Here is a 17,292-nt window from a genome sequence, read left to right as displayed (position 1 = left end):
CACATGTACCAAGACAGCAGGCTCCTCCCCAGCACTATCTAAAATCTTATCTAGGTGATGCATGGGTTCCACCACCTTCACACCAGGCAAGCAAGTGACCAGGCGATCCTCATGCCCACCAGCCATCCAGCTATCTACATGCCTAATGATCGAATCACCAACTACAACAGCTGTCATAACCCTTCCCTTCTGGGCAGAAGCTCCTGGAGAACAACCTAAGTGCGAGAGGATATTGCATCCCCTGATGGGCAGGTCCTGGCTACAGGATTACTTCCTACTTCACCAGCAGGGCCGGTCTTAGCAATTGCGGGGCCCTGTGCAGACCAGTTCAGTAGGACCCCCCCACCTACCCCTCTGTGCTCCTCCACCTGCACCCACCACCATAAACCATAATTTATCAGAGTTTAAAAGGAGGTTTAGAGCTCTCTGAACCCCACCTCACCCCATACCTTGATGTGCATCCACCACATTTCAGTAGAGAGTGGCAGACAGCGGCTTTTTAAATCCCGTCAGTTGCCGAGCCCAGAGCCTCTTTGCTGCTGCACCCTGCCCTTGCAGAAGCAGGAAGAGACATCAAAAGAGGGCGGGACACAACAGCAAGGAGGCTCTGGGCTAAAGAGAGGCACCATGTTCAATGCTAGCTGACTGTAAAAGCAGGTTTGGAGGGTTGCGAGGGGGAGGGAGAATGAGCGATGCCGCTGGTAATGGGAAGGGGGGGGGGGGGGAGAACAGGAGGGAGAGAAACTTGACCTGGAAGGAGGGAGCTTCAAGAGATGTAGAAACAGGGTGGCATGGTAATCAGCAAATTTATTCTGTTTTACCGTGGGAAAAACTGTTTTTACCATTCCAGTGGGGCTGTAAAACGTTTTTCTTCTGCAACAGGATGTCCATGTAGGTTTGCCCAGTCATCCAGATTTAAGATTATCCAGACCACCCTCTGCCGAGGATAGTCCAGATAATTGATGTTGAACTGTAATTCTGCTACAAACCAAAAAAGGCTCAGTGCGGATTACAATAATAGTGTAAGATCAATTAGCATTGCAATTTAAAAACTCATGAAATGAGTCTTCAATAAGTAATATGCTTCTGATCTAATACAAGATGGAAGAGTATTCCAACATCTCGCAACTTGAAATGTGAAAGTGGCACTGTGGTGGTATTTCTTAAACCTTACCAGGCTCACTGCTTTTCACTGATTGTGGAGATCACAAAAACAGAAGGTTTACCCATTGGTTTGTATTCATTTTCTAGGGCTCCCTGGAGTTGGAATTGGAGGTCTCGGGGTAAAGCCCCCTAAAACTGGAGGTACAAAAAAAAAGATCAGTTTAATTTGCCCATTCCCCCCCCCCCCCCCAGATATCCTTCCCACCCTACCAGCACTCCCTCCCCCATCCTGATATAAAGTCCCTTTGCCTTGTTCTGATTAACGAACTCTGTACATCTGGGTAGAACAAAGACATTGTTTTCGCCATTGCAAGTGATACAGACTGATAGTTGGAAAAAGATGGGAAAGAGTGTCGCTGTACTTGGTAAGAACGTGTTGGCTCCTAGGAGCTTAGCCTAGAATGGGTGGCAGAGCTGGTGGTTGGGAGGCGGAGCTAGTGTGGGCAGACATATACGGTCTGTGCTGGGGCTGGTGGTTGGGAGGGGGGGACTAGTGCTGGGCAGACTTATACGGTCTGTGCCGGGGCTGGTGGTTGGGCGGCGGGGATAGTGCTGGGCAGACTTATACAGTCTGTGCCAGAGCCAGTGGTGGGTGGCAGGGATAGTGCTGGGCAGACTTATACGGTCTGTGCCAGAGCTGGTGGTTGGGAGGCGGGGATAGTGCTGGGCAGACTTATACGGTCTGTGCCAGAGCTGGTGGTTGGGAGGCGGGGTTGGTGGTTGGGAGGCGGGGATAGGGCTGGCCAGACTTATACGGTCTGTGCACTGAAGAGGACAGTACAAATAAAAAAAGTAGCACATATGAATTTATCTTCTTGGGCAGACTGGATGGACCGTGCAGGTCTTTTTCTGCCGTCATCTACTATGTTACTATGTAATTCAGGAAAGAGCAATTAATATTATTCTGACTACCTATAAACTATTAATGAGGTGACCCCCCTCTTATTATTCAAATTGATAGAGCCTTATTCTGGGAAGAGACTTTAAAGTCAAAAAAGGGCTTCCATTGGTACAGGGGTGCAAGCTTAGCATTTCTATAGAGGGGACAGTAGGAGGCAAAGAGGGGCATAATCGAAGGGGACGCCCAAGTTTTGCTGAGGACGTCCTCGCAAAACGTCCCAGTGGAGGGGCGGGGAAACCCGTATTATCAAGACAAGATGGACGTCTATCTTTCGTTTCGATAATACGGTCGGGGACGCCCAAATCTTGACATTTAGGTTGTCCTTAGAGATGGTCGTCCCCTAGACTTGGTCGTTTCTGATTTTGGGCGATAATGGAAACTAAGGACGCCCATCTCAGAAATGACCAAATGCAAGCCCTTTGGTCATGGGAGGAGCCAGCATTCATAGTGCATTGGTCCCCCTGACATGCCAGGACACCAACCGGGCACCCTAAGGGGCATTGCAGTGGACTTCAGAAATTGATTCCCTTACCTTGGGTGCTGAGCCCCCGCAAAACCCACTACCCACCACTGTACACCACTACCATAGCCCTTACAGGTGAAGGGGGGCACCTAGATGTGGGTACAGTGGGTTTCTGGTGGGTTTTGGAGGGCTTGCATTTACCACCACAAGTGTAACAGGTAGGGGGGATGGGCCTGGGTCTGCCTGCCTGAAGTGCACTGCACCCACTAAAACTGCTCCAGGGACCTGCATACTGCTGTCATGGACCTGAGTATGACATTTGAAGGCTGGCATAGAGGGCTGGCACAAAAGAGGTTTTTTGAGGTTGGGAGGGGGTTAGTGACCACTGGGGGGGAGTAAGGGGAGGTGATCCCCGATTCTCTTCGGTGGTCATCTGGTCAGTTCGGGCACCTTTTTGTGGCTTGGTCGTAAGAAAAACAGGACCAGGTAAAGTTGTCCAAATGCTCGTCAGGGCCGCCCTTTTTTTTCCATTATGGGTCGAGGACGCCCATGTGTTAGGCACGCCCAAGTCCCGCCTTTGCTACGCCTCCGACACGCCCCGGGGAACTTTGGTCGTCTCTGCAACGGAAAGCAGTTGGGGACGCCCAAAATCGGCTTTTGATTATGCGGATTTGGGCGACCCTGTGAGAAGGATGCCCATCGTCCGATTTGTGTCGAAAGATGGGCGTTCTTCTCTTTCAAAAATAAGACTGATAGTGTCCCATTATTATTAAGGAAGGAGCAATTTTATTCTCTTTTTTTGTAGGAGGCTGGAAATCTGGCTTTTTGAAAAACATCTAATATAATATTGAGGGTTGTTTTGCATTATGGGATTTGTAGAAGACAGTTTATTAATGTTACAAGGAAATATAATGATGTATTTTATGGATTTGACTGAATGTTATGTATTTTAAGAATTATTTAACTTGATTTCTTGTAATCCGTCTTGCATCCTGCTGGAACACAGCAGAATACAAATGCCAACTACTTATAATTTTAAATTCAGATTACACATGCATATCCCCTCTAGCTATTGAAGTCTGTAGGGGAGGGTCAGGTTGGTATTGGGACTTGGGTGGTTGGACACTATAAGCACTGAGACAACAGCGGGGTTACTTACCTGTAATGGAGGTTCCCTGTGGACAGCAGGATAAATCAGTTACATCTGGGACATGTCATCTGTAACTATTCCTGGTCAGACTTGCTCTTCTGGAAATGCATGAGTAAGCCCTCCTGTGTGACTATTAGTCCCTCCCCTCTGTTCAAAGGTTTAGGCCAACTTCAAAGGTGAGAGGAAGTGGAAGGGATTGTAACTGATTTATCCAGGTGTCCAAGGAGAACCCCTGTTACAGATAAGTAACCACACTTTCATCTTGGAAAACAAGATATAATCAATCACTCGTGAGTGACTCTCAAGTTGAGGTTTACAATGATTAATTGTTTTTTTAGATTAGAGTGTACTTGGCTACGCATTTGTTTGCTATTCTCTAAACATCTTACAAAATATTATAAAACTAGTAAAAAAGGCCCGTTTCTGACAGAAATGAAACGGGCGTTAGCAAGGTTTTCCTCGGAGTGTGTATGTTTGAGAGAGAGAGTGTGTGTGAGAGATGGAGTGTGTGTGTCAGAGAGAGAATGAGAGAGAGACAGAGTGTGTGTGTGTGTGTTTGTGTGAGAGAGAGAGTGTGTGTGAGAGACAGAGTGTCTGTGTGTGTGAGACTGTGTGTGTGACAGAGAGATAGAGTGTGTCAGAGAGAGTATATGTGAGAGACAGTGAGTATGTGCCCCCCCTCTCGCAGGGCCCCCCTCCCCACCCCCACCTCTCTGGTCTCAGGACCCCTTCCCCACCTGCAGCCACCCATGCCCAGCGACCATCACCTCTCCCCCCCCCCCCCCCCCCGCGCATCAAACCCCCTCACCACCCGCAGCTGCCACTGGTAACGCTGTCCGGCCGCTGCTGCTTCTCTGTTGAGCAGCAGCGGCCGCTACAAAAAGAAAAAAAGCAATAAATGTTTTTAAACATCAAGCGTGGCACCTCAAACAGCCATCAGGCATTGGCTGTCGGCTCTGCAGCCGCTCCTCCTCTCACCTCTAACGTCGCTGCGCTCCTCCGGGGTCTTACTCCAGGGGCAGCGGCCAGACAGCGTTACCAGTGGCAGCTAAGGGAGGCGAGGGGGTTGATGTGCTTCGGGGGGGGGGGGTGTTGATGTGTTTCGGGGGGGGAAGGGGGGGCTTGGGTGATGCGCCGAGGGGGTGTTTGAGCGGCGCACTCACAGCTGATTCTCAGGCAGGGGGAGGAGTAGGGAAACACGTGGAGCCCCGTGTGTTTCCCTACTCCTCCCCCTGCCTGGGAATCAGCTGTGAGTGACGTCTGCCTGGCTACGGAGCAACTCCAGGAGCCACGGACACAGGCAGCTACTTTAGAACGTTGGTGGTGAGAATTATTATATAGGATATTATTTTAAAAAATTGGACAGGAATCGGAGAATTAAAAGTCTTTTATTTCTTACTCACCAGCACAGCATCAGACATCAGTTGCACAAGTTGTAACAAACTTACAAAATCTAACATCAGTACCTCTGGTAATTATAAGTAATCAGACTAATTATATAAAGAAGAGAAAAAGGAGAAAGGTAAAATTATGTATAATCATACCTGATAATTTTCTTTCCATTAATCATAGCTGATCAATCCATAGACTGGTGGTGGGTTGTGTCCATCTACCAGCAGGTGGAGATAGAGAGCAAACTTTTGCCTCCCTATATGTGGTCATGTGCTGCCGGAAACTCCTCAGTATGTCGATATCAAAGCTCCATCCGCAGGACTCAGCACTTAGAGAATTACACCCACGAAGGGACACTCTGCCCAGCTCACCACCGCCGAAACGGGGGAGGGGAATTAACCAGCTCATCCCCACACAAGTGGGGGAGGGGAATCCGTCCAGCTCATCCCCGCGGAGCGGGGGAGGGACACCACACCCGCCGATGCGGGGGGATCTGGCTTATCCTGCAACCGCAACCGCGGGAGGAGCTGACTGACCCTAACACCGCCGAAGCGGGAGGGGTACAAAGCTGCCCTACAGCCGCACGAAGCGGGAGGGAGTGCCGGCAGAATTTTAAGTCTCAATCCAGCCCCGTAAAACGGAGGGGAGAGGAAGCAGCAGCTCACTGTAACACAAACTCGTCTTAACTCTTGAAGAATCCAAGTGAAAAAACTTGAACACGAAGTCTTTCTGAAGTAACTGAAGACTAAACTTGAACCTGAAATGCAACCAGAATAAAAACAGTACAGATATCTGGGAGGGGCTATGGATTGATCAGCTATGATTAATGGAAAGAAAATTATCAGGTATGATTATACATAATTTTACCTTCCATATCATCAAGCTGATCAATCCATAGACTGGTGGGATGTACCGAAGCAGTACTCACCCAGGGCGGGACATTGAAATCCCTGACCTCAACACTGAAGCTCCAAACCGGGCCTCCGCCCGTGCAGCCACAGTCAAACGGTAATGCTTGGAGAATGTATGAGCCGAAGCCCAAGTTGCCGCCTTGCATATCTCTTCCAAGGAGACGGATCCGGCCTCTGCCATCGAGGCCGCCTGAGCTCTCGTGGAGTGAGCCTTCAGCTGGATAGGCGGCACCTTCCCCGCGGCCACATAAGCCGCTGCAATGGCTTCCTTGACCCATCTTGCCACTGTAGGCTTAGCAGCCTGCAGACCCTTACGAGGACCTGCAAACAGGACAAACAGATGATCCGATTTCCGGAAATCATTGGTCACTTCCAAGTATATGATGATGACTCGTCTCACATCCAGATATTTAAGAGCAGAGTACTCCTCTGGGTAGTCCTCCCTACGAAAGGAAGGGAGACAGAGCTGCTGATTCACATGGAAGCGAGAAACAATCTTGGGCAGGAAGGAAGGCACTGTGCGAATAGTCACTCCTGCCTCAGTGAACTGCAGAAAAGGCTCTCGACATGAGAGCGCCTGGAGCTCGGAAACTCTTCTGGCTGAAGTGATAGCCACCAAAAAGACTGCTTTCAACGTCAGGACTTTCAGAGATGCCCTCGACAAGGGTCAAAAGGCGGCTTCTGCAATGCTCTTAGTACCAGGTTGAGATTCCACGCAGGCACCACTGAGTGCAGAGGAGGGCGCAGGTGATTAACTCCCTTGAGAAAGCGCACCACATCTGGCTGCGAAGCCAGGGAAGCACCCTTCAGGCGGCCCCTGAAGCAAGCCAGAGCCGCTACCTGGACTTTAAGGGAACTGAGCTACAGGCCTTTCTCCAGACCTTTCTTGCAGGAACGCCAACACTGAAGAAATTGGAGCAGTGAAGGGAGAAAGTGAGCCTGCTTCACACCACGCTGCAAAGATACGCCAAACCCTGGCGTAAGCAGTAGAAGTAGAGCGCTTCCTCGCTCTCAGCATAGTGGCGATGACCTTGTCTGAGAAGCCCTTCTTCCTCAGACGCTGCCGCTCAATAGCCAGGCCGTAAGACCAAAGGGGGAGGGATCCTCCATCACCACGGGACCCTGATGTAACAGGCCCTGCTCCACTGGCAGCCGCAGAGGATCGTCGACTGAGAGCCTGATCAAGTCCGCATACCAGGGACGCCTGGGCCAATCCGGACCCACCAGGATTACCCTGCCGGGATGCTTTGCCACCCGGTCTAGCACCCTGCCCAACATGGGCCAGGGCGGGAACACATAGAGAAGCTCTTGTGTCAGCCACTGTTGGAGAAGAGCATCTACTCCCAGGGATCGAGGGTCCCGTCCTCTGCTGAAAAAGCGCGGGCACTTGGCAATTGGCCGATGACGCCATCAGATCTAGGCTCGGCTGGCCCCAGCGCTTCGTGATGTCCAAGAACGCCTGAGCAGATAGCTGCCACTCTCCGGGCTCCAAGGTATGGCGACTGAGAAAGTCCGCCTTGACATTCATGACTCCGGCAATGTGGGCCGCTGAAAGCTGCTCCAGGTTCGCTTCCGCCCACTGGCAAAGATTCATAGCCTCCTTGGCTAGAGGGGCGCTCTTGGTACCTCCCTGGCGGTTGACATAGGCCACAGCCGTGGCATTGTCCGACAGGACCCGTACAGGCTTCCACACAGTACCGGGATGAACTCCAAAAGCGCCAACCGAATGGCTCTGAGTTCCAGGAGGTTGATAGACCACTTTGCCTCTGCAGGAGACCAGAGCCCCTGCGCTGTCCTTCCCAAGCAGTGGGCTCCCCAGCCCGACAACGAGGCGTCCGTCGTGACGACAATCCACTCTGGGGTCACCAGAGGCATTCCCGCAGACAACTTGTCTGTCTGCATCCACCAGCTCAGCGCCTTGCGCACTGCTGGGTCCAAGGGAAGGCGCACAGCATAATCCTCCGACATCGGAGTCCAGCGCTGCAGCAAAGAGTGTTGAAGTGGTCTCATATGAGCCCTGGCCCAGGGCACAACTTCCATCGTGGCCGTCATAGAGCCCAACAGCTGCACATAGTCCCAAGCCCGAAGGGGAGAGGCTACTAGGAACTGGTCCACCTGAGCCTGAAGTTTGACAATCCGATTGTCTGGCAGGAACACTCTGCCCACTTGGGTGGCGAATCGAACTCCCAGGTACTCCAGGGACTGAGTCGGGCGCAGCTGGCTTTTCTTCCAGTTGATGATCCATCCCAGGGAGCTCAAAAGAGCAACTACCCGGTCCACAGCTTTGCCGCACTCTGCATAAGAGGGGCTCGGATCAACCAGTCGTCCAGATAAGGATGGACTTGTACCCCTTCCTTTCGTAGGAAGGCCGCGATGACCACCATTACTTTGGAAAAGGTCCGCGGAGCAGTAGCCAACCCGAAAGGGAGGGCTCTGAACTGGAAGTGTCGTCCCAGGACTGCAAAACGCAGAAAGCGTTGATGAGGAGGCCAGATGGGAATATGCAGGTACGCTTCCTTGATGTCCAAGGATGCCAGGAACTCTCCTGCCTTCACTGCTGCTATAACAGAGCGGAGAGTCTCCATGCGAAAGTGCCGCACTTTCAAGGCCCGATTGACCCCTTTGAGGTCGAGGATAGGCCGGACAGAACCTCCTTTCTTTGGTACCACAAAGTAAATGGAGTAACGTCCCTTGCCAAGCTGACTTTCTGGCACCGGAACGACCGCGCCCAGGCGGATCAGATTGTCCAAGGTCTGCTGCACTGCCACAGCTTTGACCGGAGACTTGCAGGGAGAGAGTACAACCCGTCTTTTAAGGGTCGGCAGAACTCTAGTTTGTAGCCGTCTCTGATGACTTCCAGCACCCACGCGTCTGAAGTTATTGTGGTCCACTCGCCCAGAAACGAGGACAGCCGTCCTCCAATCTGCACTGGGGCGTGGACCAAGACCCCGTCATTGGGTACGAGACCCTGGGGGAGGACCGGAGGGAGCACCTCCGGGACGGCGGTCTCTGCGAAAGGAATGCTGCTTGGGGGAGAAATTCCTCTTGAAGGAAGAGGGGGCAGAGGAACCCGACTTGCCCGGGCTGGTACCGACGGGCTTCCTGCAACCGTCCTCTGGAGGTACCGGGACGAGTACTAGCCCGAGCCCTGACCTCTGGTAATTTCTTGCCCTTAGACGTGCCGAGATCGGTCACGATTTTGTCCAGCTCGACCCCAAAGAGCAGCTTGCTTTTAAAAGGCAACCTAGCCAGGCGGGATTTAGAGGCGTGGTCAGCAGACCAATGTTTCAGCCAAAGCCACCGCCGCGCAGAGATTGTCTGAGCCATGCCTTTCGCTGAGGCCCTCAAGACATCATACAGCAAGTCTGCCAAATAGGCTAAGCCCGATTCCAGGGCCGGCCAATCAGCCCTCAAGGAATGATCCGAGGGGGAAGCCCGCTGCACCATAGTCAGGCACGCCCTGGCCACATAGGAGCCGCAAACTGAGGCCTGCAAACTTAAAGCAGCCGCCTCAAAGGACGACCTTAAGGCCGCCTCCAATCTTCTGTCTTGGGCGTCCTTTAGGGCCGTGCCACCTTCCACCGGCAACGCCGTTTTCTTAGTCACCGCAGTGATTAAAGAATCCACGGTAGGCCATAGATAGGCCTCACGTTCACTCACAGCCAAAGGATAGAGGCGGGACATAGCCCTAGCCACTTTAAGGCTCGCTTCTGGGACATCCCATTGAGCCGAAATTAAGGTGTGCATGGCATCATGCACGTGGAAGGTTCTAGGCGGGCGCTTCGTCCCCAGCATAATGGCAGAGCCAACAGGGGCTGAGGGAGAGACGTCCTCCGGAGAGGAAATCTTCAAAGTGTCCATGGCCTGTAACAACAGGTTGGGCAAATCCTCTGGGCTAAAAAGCCGCGCTGCAGAGGGGTCATCCGCTCCATCCGAGCGGGGATCCGTCTCCTCCAAGGAATCCGCAAAGGACCGTTGGGAGACCTCAGACACGCTGCCTTCATCTACATCGGAGGAGACAAATTCCTCCAAGGCCTGGGAATCAACCCGAGGACGTTTACCTCTGGGAACCTCAACCTCTTTACCAGACGAGGGAGCAGGGGCAGCGTTGTGCATGAGGAAGGCCTGATGCAGCAGCAAAACAAACTCGGGGGAGAAACCCCCCAAACTGTGCACTTCCGCAGCCTGGGCAACAGCCCTAGACGCACCCTCAACCGGCGCTCGCAATAGCGGGGGAGAGACATGCTGCGCATCCAAAATGGCGTCCGGCGCGAAACTCCGCGAAGGAGCCGCGCGGGAAGAACGGCTCTTAACTTTAGCTGCTTCTGTGCCGTCGCCCCAAATTAAGGGCGTTCATGGCATTAATGTCTCCAACCTCAAGGGCGGCCCAAGAAGAAGCCGTCCGAGCCGCGTGGCCGGCCAAGATGGCGGAGGCGAGGAGCGGGTGATGGGCGTTTATGGCGGGAAAAACCGCCATGCCGGAGGAAGGACGGGACATTCATCGGTCACGAAACTGTCACCCAACAAGGGCGAATCAGGCTTTAAGACCCCCGCATCCCCTCTAGAAGCGCTCAAGCGACCCGGGAGCGACCCTTTGCGCCCTCGCCCTCCGACGCCATATGCCACAAGGAGAAGAATCGGGGAACCCCTGCCCGCTATAAAAGGTAAAATTACCTGCTGTCCGCTCCGAGTTGTAACGACCTGGTGTCCCAGTGAGTAGCTGCAATAGACGCTTAAATAACGTCGAAATAAACGCCTTTAAGGACGTTCAAAATTTTTTTTTTTTTTTTTTTTTTTAACGGAGCCAGCGGGAGGGGGGAGAAAAGGAGGGACCTGGCACCACCAGGTTTGCACTTGCTCAAAAGAGCCCTCAACCCCAGGCACTCAACAAAACCTAAAAATTAGGCTTGGAGGCCTAGCCAGAGCTGCTGCTGTGTGTGACCACCACCTGCTGAGATAGAGAACATACTGAGGAGTTTCCGGCAGCACATGACCACATATAGGGAGGCAAAAGTTTGCTCTCTATCTCCACCTGCTGGTAGATGGACACAACCCACCACCAGTCTATGGATTGATCAGCTTGATGATATGGAAGGAAAGTTTATCCTCATACAAAGGTCACAGAACAGAGAGAAAAGAGAAAGAAAGGAAGGAAGACAGAAAGAATGAATGAAAAAGACTCTTAGATATAGAGAATTAGTTTTTATGAAGGAGGGAGAGCACCCCCTTCAGGAAAAAATAGGCCATTAGACGGATCTGAAACTCTCTTTCCAAGCATGCCTAGTTTTTCAGAGTTTCTTTCTGCAGCATGGCTTTATAGGCTGTGGTGAGCATCCACCTCTCCTCTACCCAGGACCAATCATAGGTGCTGCATATGTGCTGGAGACTTGTAATTGGGTCTTTCATATATGCTGGAGGCTTGCAATTCGTGTCCTTGCCATACCTCTTCTCAGTAAATTACATTTGTAACAAGTTATACCAGGTAGCTGAGTTGCCCTAGCAACGGGAGGCACCATCAGAATTTGTGACCAGCCAGAAATTCCTGCATGTGGCTGACAGCAAAGAAAGATGGAAGATGGGAAATAGTGCAGCATACCTGAAGTAGAACTTTATAGCTAAAAAATTATAGACAACAGTTACAGCTAACAGCAACACTGGAGACCTTTGAAATATCTGACATCAGGTGGGCAGACTACACAAGCATTCATTTCATAGCAGAGATACCTTTCTCCATATCCAAATTATAGCTGTGCAAGAAATGAAGGGTTCCATGGAACCATTATTTAATTTTAATTTAACCTTTTTTTTTAATCTACATGCGAAGATCTAAAGGGACTGCCTTAGAGATGACATGTCCAAAGTTGCTCATCCCAAAGTAGTTTTAGAGATAACATGTCCCACAGGTTTTGTTCCAGCTATCCTGATGCTGTCTTAATGTTTGCATCAGTGGAAGTGTCCTGGCTCAGGGCTGAGTTGGTCCCACAGGGAGGGGTGGTTGCTGCAGGGGAAAGGGGAGAGGACTAGATATACCACTTTTGTGTGGTTACAATCAAAACAGTTTACATAGTATATATAGGTACTTACTTTGTACCTGGGGCAATGGAGGGTTAGGAGACCTGCCTAGTCACAAGGAGCTGTAGTGGGAATTGAACCCAGCTCCCCAGGATCAAAGTCTGCTGCACTAACCACTAGTCCTCCACAAGTTGTGCTGCAAGGAACGGGTGGGAAGCCCAATGAAAGGCCTAGCGGTCTCTGATAGGAGCTAGCTGAAGCTGCCTTTGTCTTGGGCCTGTCAAAGAAAGGGAAGAGGAATACAGATAAAAACGGAAAAATAGAATTTGCAAGAGGAGCAAGAAGATCCATCCAGTGCAGCTGGGCGGATAGAAGAGGCTGAGGGGAAGGACTAGTGGTTACACAGGAGGGAGCATTCATGCATGCATGAAAGAGCAAGTCTGACTAGGTGTTATTATAGATGACATCACCCAGGTGTGACTGATTATATCCCACTTGTCCAAGGAGAACATTAGTTACATCTTAGTGATTCTGACTGTGCTTGGTGAGCAGCTCAATAACAGAGGAAGACAGAAAGTTCAGTGGGAAGGGCATGCGGGGGCCCTTAGTGGCGGGCTAAGTTTAAACCTTCATTCTGCTCATAGGACTGTAAGTTCATTTTCAAGGGGAAATCTCACATGGAGCTTTCCTTTGAAAACGAAAGAGGCCGGGTGCAGTACAGCTCCAAGAAGAGGAGCTATTCTCTGCTTGGAGCTGTACTGCCCCCGGCCTCTTTCGTTTTTGTAGGAGGCTGAGATTGACTGTCTTGAACTCAGATAGGGTAATGGGAAGACTGATTAGGCCTAATGGTCCATGTCTGCCACCATCTCTTCTGTTACTGTTAGATATGGAAATGTGGGAATTTCATCCTTTTCTTTCACTGACCACCCCACCCTTAACATATTCTTCAGATACTGAAAAATCGAGAATGAGGATGGGGGAAATGGGGATTCTTCTTCATTTATTTATGAAAAACAAATTTCTAGCCGCACATCACTGATATAAGAGGGGGCAGGTCAATCGCTTGTTAACATCACTTCTGTAATTAGATGTGTAATGGTAACTGACTACATTATTTTCTGAGCTACTTCTAACATCTTCCTGCCTCTTATGTCCTACAGCTGGAGTCGGTGTTGGGGGACTGCCTGCAGGAGGTAGGTGAACACATTTTATCATTCTTCAGATTCACTGTCTCAGCAAGTTGCAGCTCCTCCTATGTCTGAAAGAGAACATGTTCTCCAGAGTCTCATTCATATATTGGGAAATATGAATACTCAGGACACACCAGGCATCTCCCACTAAATTATGGGTCAGACCAAGGGTCCATCTAGCCCAGTATTTTCTTTCCAACAGTGGCCAGTTCAGGTCACAAGTACTTGGCAGAGTCCCAAAAGTGGCAATATTCCATGCTATTTAACCTCAGGTATAAGCAGTGGCTTTCTCCAGGTCTGCCTTAATATTGGTTTATGGACTTTTCCTCCAGGAATTTGTCTAAACCTTTTATAAACCCAGCTACATTAACTGTTTTAACAACTTGCTCCAACAATGAGTTCCAACTATATGCTGAGTGAAAAATATTTTCCCTATTGTTTTAGATATGCTTCTCTATGATTTCATGAAGTGTCCCTAGTTGAGTAAACAATCAATTCACGTTTACCCGTTCCACTCCATTCAAGATTTTATATCTTTCATATCTCCCCTCAGCTATCTCTTTTCCAAACAGAAGAGCCCTAACCTCTTAAGCCTTTCCTCATATGAGTCGTTCCATCCCCTTAGTCATTTTTTGTCACCTTTCTCGGTAGCTTTTCCAGTTCTACTATATCTTTTTGAGATATGGTGACCAGAATTGCACACGATAAGTGTGGTTCTCAAGTCACTGTTCCTGCTGTAAAGCTGTGAGTCAGTCTGCTGGGAAAGAGGAAATTTTGTTAGAGGACAGGAGCAAAAAAAGAGAGATGTAAATATCTACTATAATAAACTCACCCTCAACGTTCTGAGGACACTGACGTCAGTGAAGCCAAGCCACTGACAACAATTCCTTCAGGTTCGAACGTTCGTGGTGGTGAAGCCACCAGTCCCCGCCCTCGCGTCAAACGCCATGACAACGAGGGCGGAGCAAAACGTTGAGGGTGAGTTTTATTACTGTACCTGTGCTCCGCCCTTGCGTCAAACGCCATGACAACGAGGGCGGAGCAAACGTTGAGGGTGAGTTTTATTACTGTACCTGTGCTCCGCCCTCGCATCAAAACGCGATGACGTCGAGGGCGGCACAGGAAAATCGACACCCACACAGAGCAAACGCTAACAACAGCGGTGGCAAACGAACCACCTACAACCGCGACGGACCCATGGGGTGGCCAGGAAATCGCCACTGATCTCCATATGTGAGTCGCCCCCCCCCCCCAAAAAAAAAAGCTAGCGCCCGTTTCATTGCTCAGAGAAACGGGCCTTCTTTCCTAGTTATTCAATAAAAGAAGCTGTAGTGAAAGCTCTGCAGAGACATCTGTGGCTCCTGAACTTTGGTGTTAGCAATGCAGAGGGGTAGGGCCAACCATTAGGCATGACTAGGCAATTGCCTAGGGCAGCAGCTTCTTTGGGGGGAGGGGACTGTGGCAGTGAGTAATGGCAAGCAAAGTAAAATACTATGTCCTGACAACCACCAAAAACTCAAGAAATAACAGGACGGTACTTTCACCAGAAGGGGGGGGATTTCCCAGAGTGGAATTGGGGTGTTCATAATTGTTGGGGATACCAAGGGGGCACAGGTTAGGTGGGGGGTGGGCACAATGCAGAGGGGGTTAGGGCCAACCATTAGGCATGACTAGGCAATTGCCTAGGGCAGCAGCTTCTTTGGGGGGGAGGGGACTGTGGCAATGAGTAATGGCAAGCAAAGTAAAATACTATGTCCTGACAACCACAAAACTCAAAGAAATAACAGGAGGTACTTTCACCAGAAGGGGGGGGGGGGATTTCCCAGAGTGGAATTGGGGTGTTCATATTGTTGGAGATACCAAGGGGGCACAGGTTAAGGTGGGGGTGGGCACAAGGGTCAAGGTTTGTCTAGGTCCCTAATATCCTTACACCAGTTCTGCAGAGTGATGATAACACCTAGGCACAGAGATACTAGTGGTATCATTTCTGAGCCACTGTGAGTAATACTGTACTGAGCAAAGGGGGCTCTGAGGGCAGAATCACAGCATTGGAAATGAACCATGGGGGTTGTTATGAGATATGTGATGGGGGGGGGGGGGAGAGTGCTGGGAAGAGATAATGAAAGCCTAACAAGTACCTCATGAAAGACTCCAGAGGAAATTGGAGAGTCATGGGATAGGAGGCAGTGTTCTATTGTGGATTAACAACTGGTTAAAAGATAGATCCAGAAAGTAGGGTTAAATGGTCAGTATTCTCAATGGAGAACGGTAGCTAGTGGGGTTCCCCAGGAGTCTCTGCTGGGACTGCTGCTTTTTAACATATTTATAAATGACCTAGAGATGAGAGTAACTAGTGAGGTAATTAAATTTGCTGATGACACAAAGTTATTCAAAGTCACAAGAGGACCTTACGAGACTGGGAGACTGGGCATCTAAATGGCAGATGACGTTTAATGTGAGCAAGTGCAAAGTGATGCATGTAGGAAAGAGGAACCCGAATTATAGCTATGTTATGCAAGGTTCCACGTTGGGAGTCATGGAACAAGAAAGGGATCTAGATGTCGTCGTTGTTGATACGTTGAAACCTTCTGCTCAGTGTGCTGCTGTGGCTAAGAAAGCAAATAGAATGTTAGGTATTATTAAGAAAGGAATGGAAAACAAAAATGAGGATGTTATAATGCCTTTGTATCGCTCCATGGTGCGACCGCACCTCGAATATTGTGTTCAATTCTGGTCGCCGCATTTCAAAAAAGATATAGTGGAATTAGAAAAGGTGCAGAGAAGGGCAATGAAAATGATAACGGGGTTGGGACGACTTCCCTATGAGGAAAGGCTAAAGCGGCTAGGGCTCTTCAGCTTGGAGAAAAGGCGGCTGAGGGGAGATATGATAGAGGTCTATAAAATAATGAGTGGAGTTGAACGGGTAGATGTGACGCGTCTGTTCACGCTTTCCAAAAATACTAGGACTAGGGGGCATGCGATGAAGGTACAATGTAGTAAAGTTAAAACGAATCAGAGAAAATTTTTCTTCACTCAACATGTAATTAAACTCTGGAATTCGTTGCCAGAGAATGTGGTAAAGGCAGTTAGCTTAGCGGAGTTTTAAAAGGTTTGGACGGCTTCCTAAAGGAAAAGTCCATAGACCGTTATTAAATGGACTTGGGGAAAATCCACTATTCTGGGATAAGCAGTATAAATGTTTTGTACATTTTTGGGATCTTGCCGGGTATTTGTGACCTGGATTGGCCACTGTTGGAAACAGGATGCTGGGCTCGATGGACCTTTGGTCTTTCCCAGTATGGCAATACTTATGTACTTATGTAGGACTCTTCTGAAGAGATGACTGACACAGGACATGATGGAGGCATCATGAGTAGGGTGGACAGGTAAATATTTACCCTTTCAAATAGCAATAGGAGAGGGGGACACTCCATGAATCTAACAGATAACAGATTTAAAACACATTTGAGAGAGTCATTTTTCAGTCCGCACCAATCTGTCAAATTTATTGCCAAAGGAGGTATCAAAGTCAGTCGTAGAGTTGAGTTTAAAAAGAGTTTGGACACGTTTCTGGGGGACAATCCATTAATGCGAGAAGCTTCATTTTTCATAGGATGTCAAGGTAGGAATTAGAATGTCCAGGTCGGGATGTTCACAGTTCCCTGAGTATTGTACAAGGGGCTCCGATGAGTGCAAACTCCCTCATTCAGTAACTCGGTACCCAAATTTACATACTGATTACACATATAAATCTGTAGACTACTAGCATGCGTGTAAGTACGCGTTGAACGCTAAGCACTCATTTATATTTTACTTGCAAATCTTGCTTAGTGCATAAATGGAAGGGGGTGTTTACAGGGAAGGAGCTTTGGAGATTCAGGCTCTTCAGCTTGGAAGCTTGGCAGCGCTATAGAAATGCTAAGTAGTAGTAGTAGTAGTAGAGGAAATATGATTGAGGTCTACAAAATCTTGAGTGGTGTAGAACGAGTAGAAATAAAGCGATTTTTTTTTACTCGTTCCAAAAGTACAAAGACTAGGGGACACTCAAGGAAGTTACATGGAAATACTTTTAAAACAAATAGGAAGAAATATTTTTTCACTCAATGAAT

The 17,292-nt window shown here is 49.5% G+C and overlaps 1 protein-coding gene across 7 annotated transcripts in view; it reads left to right on the top strand.

Moving 5' to 3' along the window:
• The window catches only part of ELN (elastin), a 535,722-nt gene that overhangs the window by 458,096 nt on the left and 60,334 nt on the right, over window positions 1-17,292 (top strand). For all 7 annotated transcript variants that reach the window (XM_030186281.1, XM_030186283.1, XM_030186277.1 and 4 more), the window contains 2 exons: window positions 1,252-1,305; window positions 13,154-13,186. In XM_030186281.1, the coding sequence (XP_030042141.1) occupies window positions 1,252-1,305; window positions 13,154-13,186 (87 nt within the window). The remainder of the gene's footprint in view (window positions 1-1,251; window positions 1,306-13,153; window positions 13,187-17,292) is intronic.

The sequence above is a fragment of the Microcaecilia unicolor genome, chromosome 13 (assembly GCF_901765095.1).
Source record: "Microcaecilia unicolor chromosome 13, aMicUni1.1, whole genome shotgun sequence".
Classification (NCBI taxonomy): Eukaryota; Metazoa; Chordata; class Amphibia; order Gymnophiona; family Siphonopidae; genus Microcaecilia; species Microcaecilia unicolor.
This window is presented reverse-complemented; position numbering and strand designations above follow the sequence as displayed.